Source organism: Medicago sativa, chromosome 1, assembly GCF_051527215.1.
Source record: "Medicago sativa cultivar Bolivia chromosome 1, Bolivia_mono, whole genome shotgun sequence".
Lineage (NCBI taxonomy): Eukaryota > Viridiplantae > Streptophyta > Magnoliopsida > Fabales > Fabaceae > Medicago > Medicago sativa.
In genome coordinates this window covers 28,585,775-28,596,665 of record NC_140749.1, presented here as the reverse complement: position 1 = coordinate 28,596,665, position 10,891 = coordinate 28,585,775, and the positions used below count along the sequence as shown (strand labels likewise).

The window sequence follows — 10,891 nt, the reverse complement described above, 5'->3', positions numbered from 1 at the left end:
TAGTTATCAATTACCAACGATCAACAAACAAGAGAATGAGAAAATAATGAAAGAGTGTGAAGAGAATGAGTAGTTTAGTTATCTAACAGAGGAACTGAAGAGGTTGGGTGGGCCAGTTGGAAAAAAACAAAACAAATCAAGGGTATTTTTGTAATTTCCCTCTAGAAATTTTTTTTGATTTTTTTTGGGGGTGGGCCGTGGCCCACCTCTGCCCATGTTGTCCTCCGCCACTGCTCTTCACTAGATGATGACGAGTAGTAGACTTCGTTCTCTTCATACATGGGTCATCTTGGTATTATCATGTAGCTCAAAGGCAAACACATTAAAAGAATGACAAAATCAAAGAGAAATTAACATATTTTAACTCATTTTGAATTATTGAAACTGGAATGATGAATAATCCACAAGGAAAAAAAAAATCAAACCCACAAAATGTTGAGAAAATGTGCACTAACCGATCTTGTGTAGTTACATCTAAACTTCAAAGGATTCGACCACATTTAGTTAAAATTTGACACAATGAGGGACTATTTAATTTTTTAGATTAAATTTAAAAAATACTCCATCCGTTTTAAAATGAGTGTCGCTTTAGCCAATTGCACACAGATTAAGGAATGAAATGAAATAATCATCAGACATAACACTTTTACTAAATTGCCCTTACTTTATAAGAAAAAGACAAACTTAAAGTTGTATTGAAAATTGTGTGAGAGAAAAGTTTGAGTATTTATTGAGGGTAAAGTTGGAAGAAAAAAAATTAAAGTTGTATTGGAAATGTAAAGTGACATTCATTTTGAAACAATTTTTTTTTGGCTAAAGTGACACTCATTTTGAAACGGAGGGAGTAGAACACAACGAAAAGTAGCTAAGTAGTGTGTCTATATATATTGGTACGATTCAGATTCTATAATCCGAAACATATTCTTAAGTTTCATATTATAGAATTTGACCTAGTACAAAATGAGAAAACCAACGGGCATGTGAGAAGCATGGTGTGATAAGTAATTTTTGTTTAACCAATGAAAATCAACTTAGTTGGTAAGAAGTTAACTGATATGCAAGATTTTACATTCAACTCTCATTGCCAATATGATGACCCCTTTGATGAATAATCTATAAGTACATTTATAAACAATCGTTGAACCTCGAGGTCCATCTTAACCGGTGAGTCCCAAAATTTAACTCACCTAAACCTAAACCTTTGATTATAAAAGAAAAAAAAAAAGTAAAGAAGAAGAAACTCTTGTTTCAATTTGGGTCTAACCCACAACACACGGACTTGGTTATAAAAAAGTAAGCAAATAAAATAAGTAGAAGTATTGTGTTGCTTTCTTCATATGGTTTTGCAAATTCACTTCGTCGTTTCATTCATTCTCGTCATAAAACATAACCAGGTTCTCTTTCTTTCCCTTTTCCTTTCTCCACCTACGTTCAAATATTCAGCCATTTATTTATTGTCTTGTTTATTTATTTATCTTTGTTACTACTATGCACCCACCCTTTGAAAACAAAACCTTAGAGCATTCAACAACACAAATATTCATTCATTCATTCACGTTTCTCTCTTATCAACAATCTTTAACATCTTCAACTTGCATGTTTTTGTTATCCTATATCTGCGTGTCATAATAATATAGAGATTCCTTAGGGATAGCTATTATTCTGAATTACTTTCAATCAGTATGATGCTTTGAGAAACCAGTGGCATAGTTATATTAATAACTCATGTTTGAAGTATGCTTCTTGATGATGTTATCTAATCTACATGATTTGAGTTAGTTGGTTATCTAATCATGGCTTAACAAATAATGTGTTATAAGATCAAGAGACGGCGGACCATTTCGAGTGTGAACCTTTAGCTTCAGCGATTCGACACACTATCAGTTTTTCTTTTAATCTTGGAACCCTAATTGCATCTCAGATGCACAATCTTCTGATTTGAAACTAACCAATTCAATCATTCACTCACAATTTGTGTTTATACCATCTGCGTTTGACACTTAGATAGGGCAGTAGGTGGACCGAATCGTAATGAAGAGGAGGTCTTAGTGACCATGAATGATGAGAGACCCAAGATTTGGAGGTTTTATGAGCGAAAGAGGTAGGGAGAGAGGAATAAGATATCCTCTAAATAAATCTCAGTAAAGATATTATATTAGAAAAATATAGTAAAGATATTATCCAAATAAATCTTAGTAAAGATATTATGTTAGAAATATACAATGAAGATATTATCCAAATAAATGTTAGTAACGATATTATTTGATAATATCTCCTTGGTAGCATTCTATAAAGAGTTTATAGGGTTATGCATAGCAATGTTGTGTCACCTAGGTCTAGAGAAGTTGTTTTTAAGAGGATTGGTTTTGTCATTCAAAAAGGATTAGCGCGCATTTTGTTGCCCGCTTGCCTTCCATTTCTGTATAAATTATAATTTGCAGATTAAATACCTTTTCTCTTGGTTTAAGTGCATTAATTCACAATTCCAGATTCTAGATTATCCCCTATTTTGCTGATTGTTGTAAGGTTTTGGAATAAACTTATTTCTCCAATCATTCACAAATTTTCTTCAGTTATAGACGAGGTGCAAAAATTAATGCAAACATTGTAATCTTGTCGTCTATCACACTTTTTCAACAAATTCCTAACACTTACTGAGTTTGTTGTGAATTGTGATCTATGTAGGAACAATTAACAAATGAGGTAAAGCTAAACCAGCACTACTGCGGTAAGCTGAGGTGATCCTACCGAACATTTGGTAAAGGTAATTAAATCAGTATCACTTGTTTATGGCTATGTTTATGATAGAATGATTCACATGTTTGGTAATGGTATCCTCAATATTTCACTCTGGCTATTTAGCGATCCATGTAAAGTTATGAAAAACAAGCAGTTTCTGTATACTAATTTGATTACAAAACCTTGCAATACAGACTTCTGAACATTGCAGCAATTGAATGCTCTAAGATACAAGTAAAACTTGTTCATTTATGTTTTAATAATCTTGTGATACAAAGAGGTTTTCCAGTGACCAAACCAGATCTACAATACATATGATCCTCTCTTAAATTTCACTCACAGACCAAAACACAATTATCACCTGTACAATATCAGTCAACAGCAGGAAAACCACAGAATCTAACTTTCTATTGATTAATGATTACAATACATATGAACTATAAACAGATTATTGACTACACTTTACATAAAGTGAAAAAAGTAAAAATAAAGTTATGTACTTTAGCTTGCCTTCAGGGAAAAATGATGTCATTGGTCACCATTGTTTATCTTGATCTATATAAGTTGCTCAGTAGTTTGGTGACATATAGGGCGTTTATTTGATTGAAACCGCAAAGCTTTTGTACACTCACTGCCATGATTAGATAACATTTATTCTTAGTAACACTCATTTTCTTTATAAAATTTATTTATTCTTAAGCCATGATTTGAGTTTATAGTTATCAGATTTTGTTTCCATATATATTTTTGGCAGATGTTGTCCTTTGAGGAGAATGATGATGATATTTTCATGAAGCACGTTTCTCACGAAGGCCTTGATTTGAATCCTAGAATAGGTCATGAGTACCAAGCTGAAATTCCTTCCATGCTTAAGAAATCGGAGCAGCTTTCACTTAGCACGAACCCTGGTGATTCAGAATCTGTGCATGATAAATCACTTTCCTTTGCAATTGGTTTACCCATCGCAGTCACATGGATACATGATGAAGAGTGTGGATATCATGGAGACATCAATTCATGTCAATTGGCCCCTGGCCGATTGAGTAGCTCCTGGACTGATGTGGATACAAAAAGTTTTCTACTTGGTTTGTTTATTTTTGGGAAGAATTTTACGCAGATAAAAAGATTCTTAGATAACAAACGGATGGGGGAAATACTCTCATTTTACTATGGAAAGTTTTACAAAACTGATGGATATCGTAGATGGTCAGAGTGCAGGAAAAAAAAGGGGGGGAAACGTATGATAGGACAGAAACTTTTTAGTGGACCGAGGCAACATGAACTTTTGTCCCGCTTGATTACTCATGTCTCTGAAGAATCACAAGATGCTTTGTTACAGGTAGTCAACTGTTACATCTCATGTGTAGTCCTTCATTTATACGAAGTCAAAGCTTCACTAATTTTTGAAGCATCTTATTGTGATGTATCATGATTATTTGAACCTCTATGCCCACGCCAGTACCTTTTTTTCATTACATCACACCAGCTATATATATATATATATATATATATATATATATATATATATATATATATATATATATATATATATATATATCATTTGCTCCAGTCCTCACTTTGCATATATTTATACTCAGGTTTCTAAGTCATATGTGGAGGGAAGAACTTCTCTAGAAGAATACATATCTTCTTTGAAGTCTTTTGTTGGAGTTGGTGTTCTTGTGGAAGCAGTAGGTATTGGTAAGGAGAAGGGAGACCTTACTAGGCTTGGTATCGAGCCTGTGAAGAACAGTCGTAAGGTGTTTTTAGCACCAACTTGCAAAGGTTTGTCTTCTCTTGGACTTAGTGATATAATACAATCTTTGACTGGAGGGTTTCGGCTGAGCAAAACCAAATGTAATGATCTCTTCTGGGAAGCTGTTTGGCCCCGCTTACTGGCAAGAGGTTGGCACTCTGAGCAACCAAAGAATCGAGGCTATGTTACCTCCAAAGATTATTTGGTTTTTCTTATTCCCGGCGTTGAGAAGTTTTCGAGGAGGAAACTTGTGAAAGGTCATCATTACTTTGATTCTGTTAGTGATGTCTTGAGCAAAGTAGTAGCTGAACCGAATATTCTCGTGCTCGAGGAAGAAGCTAAAGTTGGTAGCTGTAATGAGGAAGGGCCAGAAAAGGGATCAAATGAAGATGATGTATCTGACGATCATCGTCAATGTTACCTCAAGCCCCGATCTTCTTCCTACAATAAAGATTGTATAAAGTTCATGGTTATTGATACCAGTTTGGTACATGGTGGAAAGCCATCTGATCTAAGGGAATTGAAATCTATGCCTGTTAATTCAGTGAGTAAAGTTGATGTAGATGCTGCTGGTAAAAAATATAAAGGGCGAAAATATATGAGGAAAGTAAACCATAGCACGGATATGTCTAAAAGCCCTAAACAGAATGCAACAACGTTGACAGTTATTGATACCAATCGACTTTCTGACGGAAAAGTATTGAAGGTTAAATTGAAACAACTGAAAAGTCCGCCAGTTGAATTAGAAGATGCTCCCACAACGACTACTGGTCTTCGGAGAGAAAGTAAGGGTGGCTCTTCAACTTATGATTCACCAAAGATGGTGGAACCTAAAATGCTGATATGTGGCAAAAAGAAAATCAATAAAACCGACAGTCACAGAGGTGTATCTAACAGCGGTGCTACTAGTAAAATACAAGCATATGATAATGATGCAAATAAGATGGTTGAAAACCAGAGAAATCAACACGCCTGTGTGTTCGATGATAATCGACCGAAGAGGATCATAAAGCATCAGTTCAATCGGAGAGTAAGATCAGGTGACTCTAATCATACAGTTGTTCCTATTAAAAGGAGGAGATTGACTGCTTGTGCCAAGGAAGAGAAAAGCCGCATTGTTGAGAATTCTTCAGGAGGTTTGGGATCAGATAATCTAGGATTTTCTCCGTCTTCTAGCTTTCGAGTTGCCAACCCAATTGTTTGTGATCCAATTAGTCATCAGCAGAATCGAAGTTCACCTGCTTCTTCAGCAGACAGAAGCTTGGCAGAGGAGGATAATGAAGAAAGCATTCACAACGACAGTACTCAACGCGTGAGTGTTTCTTGTGCTAAAGTTGCGAAATGTGAATCTTTTAGTTTCAACATACCTCAGGTTCTGTCGATTTCTGAAAATAGCAAAATGATGGCAATGGCGGAGGAAGGCGGGCAACACCTAAAGGCAAAAGATCCATGTCTAACAGATGCCACTCAGGAAGTAGTTGAGGAGCCTGTTGGTTATTTGGAAAAACAGCCTCAGCCTGACATAAATCCTAGGAGACAAAGCACTAGAAACAGACCGTTGACAGTTAGAGCATTGGAATGTATAGCAAATGAATACCTGCATGTACAAAAGAGACAAAAAAAGAAAGGCATCCAGACACACAAAGATCCTTTCAATCCTTGCCGCAGTGCTCGAACAAAAGGCAAATCAATGCTGCATCATCACTGTTCAGATCATGGGAATGCAGTTTTAGTACAAGAAGAAAAACATTTGATTGGAGATGGCAGTGTCAGCTAAATGTTTGCAAGCCACTTGGTTAAGTTAAAGAGTAGAGGTCAATAGTGGTAATTTTGTAAGCTACCTGCCTATCTGTCATCATGGAGTTTCTGACTTTTGTAATCAAATTGGTTTTGAATGTATTAATGCTTCTCTTGCCTTACTTGAGAACTGTGTTCTAAGACTGCCAAATGACTAGACTTAATGTAGAAAAAAAATTTGGTTTATTTTTGATTTAAAAAATTTCCTTTTCTCTGGTTATGTTTTTCTTTTATTTATTAAATCAAAATGTCGTTCTACGGATGAATGTCATTTATATAACGTTGGTTGAGTTATATTTTGATGGGTACGAAATGTCTATCTTTTGTTAAATGGATATTGAACATCACATCGGAGTGTGCTTAAATAGTGTAGCATATGATATAGAAGACATCCACGATGGATGGAACCATTGCAACTTTTTCATGGTAAAATATGGTTTGATATCTTACAGCTATTAACGAAATAAATGGTAGAATCATTGTAATCCGACTTAGAGGGTAAATCTCCTTTTTCGCACTCTTTGTAATGAAATTGCATCTACTCCATCTATGGTTAGTGAAGAACTGGAAAAAATTCACATCAAATAACGAAGATAATCATTCGGGACATTGAAGAGATCACAATGAAAATCTTTCAGATAGTAAGGTCTACTAAAATCATTAACAAGAGTAATAAAATAACTATGACCAGAAGGAGTCAATTTATACATAATGATATAAGATGCATATAGAATCTTGGAAAACAATTTATCAACATATGATTCCTAAAAATATAATTTGTATTTACTTTATATTTGACCCCTTTGTAAAACTTCAGCTAGCTCCACCACTGCTTAAAGCTGCAGTATATACTCTTGTTTCTGATTTCCAATCAATTGAAATTTGCTTTCTTCTCTGTTAGTTTCGCTTCAAGGACTTTAAGAGAATTTGAAACTTCAGCTCTATGCACATAGAACTTTGAAACAACCACAAAGAAGACAAAGTTTATGACATTTAGTATAGCCAAAAATGCATAGTAGTAATCAAGATGAGAAGCATTCAAGTTATTCAAAATCCACCCTCGGTGACCATGTTTCTCGGTGACATGTGAAACTGTTGCGAGAAGAAAAGTGCTGAGAAAACTACCAATTCCAGTAGTCGTTAATGAATACGATGTTCCAAGGCTCTTCATGCTTTCTGGTGCTTGATCATAGAAAAACTCCATTTTTGCACCCTCTAAAAGTGCTTCAGCCACTCCCATAAGTATAAATTGTGGCAGCAAAATGAATATGCTTAATGGAACTTCATGTTTTTTGACCACACTAAGTCTATTTCTTTCAATCATGAATGCAACTATCATTATCACTATGTGGATTATGAACCCTATGCTCATTCTTTGAAGAAGTGTAATACCTCTAGGGTTCTTAGTAAACTTTTGCATAATCTTGACAATGAAACTTTCATAGAGTATGTAAGTGATAATCATGGTCAAAATTGTAAATGCAGCTAAACTTGATGGTGGAATATGGAAGTTGCCAATTGATCTGTTAAGAGTAGTTCCTTGTTTTACAAAAAGGGTATTTATTTGAGCTATCATTGCACTTGGAATAAATGTTGCAATCCAAATAGGGACTAAGCTAAGGATTTGTTTGGTTTCTTCCACTTGTGTTATTGTGCATAACATCCACTCATCACTATCACTTGAAGTTGAACCAGTGTCCACACATGCCTTGTTAAGGAATCTGCATATGCATTCTAAACACAAGAATCAATATTTCATAGTAAGAAGAGTGACAATAACACTCACTCTAACACTCTCTAATATGTGAACATTGACATTAACACGACTAGTACTTGAACCAATGTCCACACAAGCCTTGTTGCGACACATTTTGGACATCAGACAAGCCTTTGATCATAAGTGTTTGTGCTATTAAGTTTCTAACATTCCGGATAAAATTCATGTAGGTCCAATTATTTTTGAAATCGTTCTCACATAATGAGATGAGACCTACATAAATTACGCAGTAAGAGAGATAGTGTGTTTTGAACCTATGAAGCACGAACACTCCTCGGATTAGGTGTGTCCTGGTGTTGGACACGTGTTGGTGTTCGACACCGACAAGACACTGACACACATGATTATACCGAATTATGTAATTTTCTCAAACTATTAGCGTTGTCGGCGTTTTAGTGTTCGTGTCATGTCCGATGTCCTTGTCCGTATCCGTGCTTCATAATTTCTAACATTATATGTCAAATTCATGTAAGTCCCACTACTTTGGAAATCATTCTCACACAATGTGATGAGGCCTACACAAACTTCTCACATTAAAAGAGATGATTGAAAAGAGTGTTCATGAGTAGGTGTTGCTAGCAGTAAAATCACACTATATAACAAGTGATGAGAAAGTATGCTAGAATTTATACCTGAATGTTTGAGTGAGATCAATCTTGAATTTCCCTTTCTTTGTATACTCTTCCAAACTAAGCTCAAATAATTCTTTAGGGTCATTAGGAACAACTACATCAAATTTTCTTATAGCTGCCACAAATACCTTAGCCATGCTAATGAAAGGACTCCCTTTAATCAATTTGTGTCTATAAAAAGGTGTTCCTATCAAGAATGTGATGATTGATATTGCCAGGCCAATTGTTGGAACAGCATAACCAAGACTCCAACTCACATTATCTTGTATATACACTATAACTGTAAATGCAAATAGTGACCCCATTACAATGTAGGACATCCACCAATTGAAGAATGAGAGCTTAAGTGCTTTTTCTTTAGGGTCAAAATCATCAAATTGGTCAGCACCAATTGTGGAAATGTTGGGTTTGGTTCCACCTGTTCCCACTGCTAAAATGTAGAGTGCAGCATAGAACACAACTAGTGTTTGTGTGGAAGCTTCATTGCATTTTGTAACATCCATTTCATGGCATTCAGCTGGCTTTAGGCTTGGAAGGGAAACTGATAGTGTAAGCAGACACATACCCTGCCAATCATCAAAAGTAATGATAAGTACAAAATATTCGCCTTTGTTTATTCGTGACTAATCTTCGTTGAAAATCTGATGGGAACACAAAGTGTGTCCTTTCTTCTTAACTAGATTATTTTCTCCGTATGTTAGAGCCAGAGATCAAACATTTGACCATTTACTTAAGGTATCTGAATCCTTTACACTCAAACCAACCACATGTTAGTTTTCCAAAGTAAATTTTATGATTTACTTGTAACTCTCCATTAAGTAATTCGTTTTATACTAAGACTACCACATATATCGAATATGCTTTATACTAAGAACACACAAATTTGACAAAAATTTGGTTGATTACTTGAAGTATATGATTAATTAATATAACAAGCTATCATAATTCATTAACACTCACTTAACACAAGCACACAATTAACCACAATTCATACTATTAACCATAATTTTCAAGTGTATATTTGAATAAAAACATTGTTAATAAGTATCATGTATATTTGAAAACCTAAAAATCATGTATACTTGAACACACTTTGAATGGTTCATAAATACATGTATATTTGAACACCTAACATTTTAGTTAATGATGTTCTTGGACTAGTCACCGTATTTTTGATTCTTATCCTTCTTGTATTGAACATTGGATGATTAATGATAATAGTTAACTTTGTTTCGGTAAAAAAAAAACATTTTAGTTAATGACAGCCAAAATCATACTAAATTGTACTCGGTAGATGATTAATGAGTTGTAACACATTGTTGTATTCATCAACTGTAATCGAACGACGTACCGATAAATAGATAAGGGCGGAAATGACAAAAGTCCAATAGCGGCCAAGATGAGCATCAGCAATGTAAGCACCTAATATGGGAGTCATATATAAAAATGGTGCCAATCCAATTGGTGACATTGTTAGAAGAGGTGACAGTGCCTTGATGAAGCTTCTTTGTCAAATAAACGAACAAATTTGATGATATTCCATAGTAAGCCATTCTTTCAAATATGCCATACACTGCATGAGACATGCCATGAATTTATTCAACCACAACAATTCAATTCAATGGGCAATGCCAATAAGGTTTGAACATATGAGAAGCGTATCACCAATATATGATAGTGAATTATGGAAAAAAACAATATATGATGGTGCAAATTTAAAGATGAATGTGACCATATATGATTTGGGAAATAAGGTTTATGAGCATCAAGGGCTCGATGTTTCGACATTTCACTTCTATAGCATGTTTCTCTAAGAATATCCTGAGAGGTTTTGATATTATTTGGCTTGAGTAGTGTTTGGATTATTTAGAAAGAAAGAAACAAGCGAATTTTTCAGCACAAAGAGGAGTGCATGCAAACCTTAAGCGATAAAATTAAGCTTCAGGAGTTCTGGTGGTTGAAAGCGACATACCCAACTTTCGTTTTCAACTACCACAACTGGAGGACTCATCCTCTTCAGTGTCTAGCTTCTGTTTCTTAGTTGCAATTGTATTGCATGTCTATGTTTAGTTTTTCTGCTTTATTTCTCATAACTATTATAGTTGTTTGACTCTTGAAGACTGTTTCTAATACATCTCGTGTACATCTAGGGTTGGAAGGGCTTTTTAACGAAACTCTAAATCAATCTCC

At 34.8% G+C, this 10,891-nt stretch overlaps 2 protein-coding genes across 2 annotated transcripts; one reads left to right on the top strand and one right to left on the bottom strand.

Annotated features, from left to right (window-relative positions):
• Positions 1–1,149: 1,149 nt before the first annotated feature.
• LOC146954009 (uncharacterized) lies at positions 1,150–6,422 on the top strand. Its single transcript, XM_085713284.1, has 4 exons — positions 1,150–1,394; positions 2,686–2,764; positions 3,494–4,078; positions 4,338–6,422. Exons 3-4 carry the CDS (start codon positions 3,494–3,496, stop codon positions 6,270–6,272), a joined length of 2,520 nt encoding a protein of 839 aa, XP_085569410.1. The 5' UTR covers positions 1,150–1,394; positions 2,686–2,764; the 3' UTR covers positions 6,273–6,422.
• Positions 6,423–7,119: 697 nt separating this feature from the next.
• LOC146954008 (protein NRT1/ PTR FAMILY 5.2-like) lies at positions 7,120–9,284 on the bottom strand. Its single transcript, XM_085713292.1, has 2 exons — positions 8,702–9,284; positions 7,120–8,013 (listed from the first exon to the last, which is right to left on the bottom strand). The coding sequence occupies exons 1-2, from the start codon at positions 9,262–9,264 to the stop codon at positions 7,164–7,166; spliced, it is 1,413 nt and encodes a 470-aa protein (XP_085569418.1). The 5' UTR covers positions 9,265–9,284; the 3' UTR covers positions 7,120–7,163.
• Positions 9,285–10,891: the final 1,607 nt, after the last annotated feature.

What these genes read in the sequence shown, in the direction of transcription:
- LOC146954008 (XM_085713292.1), bottom strand. Translation starts at nt 9,264, where the DNA reads ATGTGTCTGCTTACACTATCAGTTTCCCTTCCAAGCCTAAAGCCAGCT. An exon ending in GATCTCACTCAAACATTCAG is followed by an intron (nt 8,014 to 8,701) that starts GTATAAATTCTA and finishes ATGCATATGCAG; the next exon opens with ATTCCTTAACAAGGCATGTG.
- LOC146954009 (XM_085713284.1), top strand. Translation starts at nt 3,494, where the DNA reads ATGTTGTCCTTTGAGGAGAATGATGATGATATTTTCATGAAGCACGTT. An exon ending in CACAAGATGCTTTGTTACAG is followed by an intron (nt 4,079 to 4,337) that starts GTAGTCAACTGT and finishes ATTTATACTCAG; the next exon opens with GTTTCTAAGTCATATGTGGA.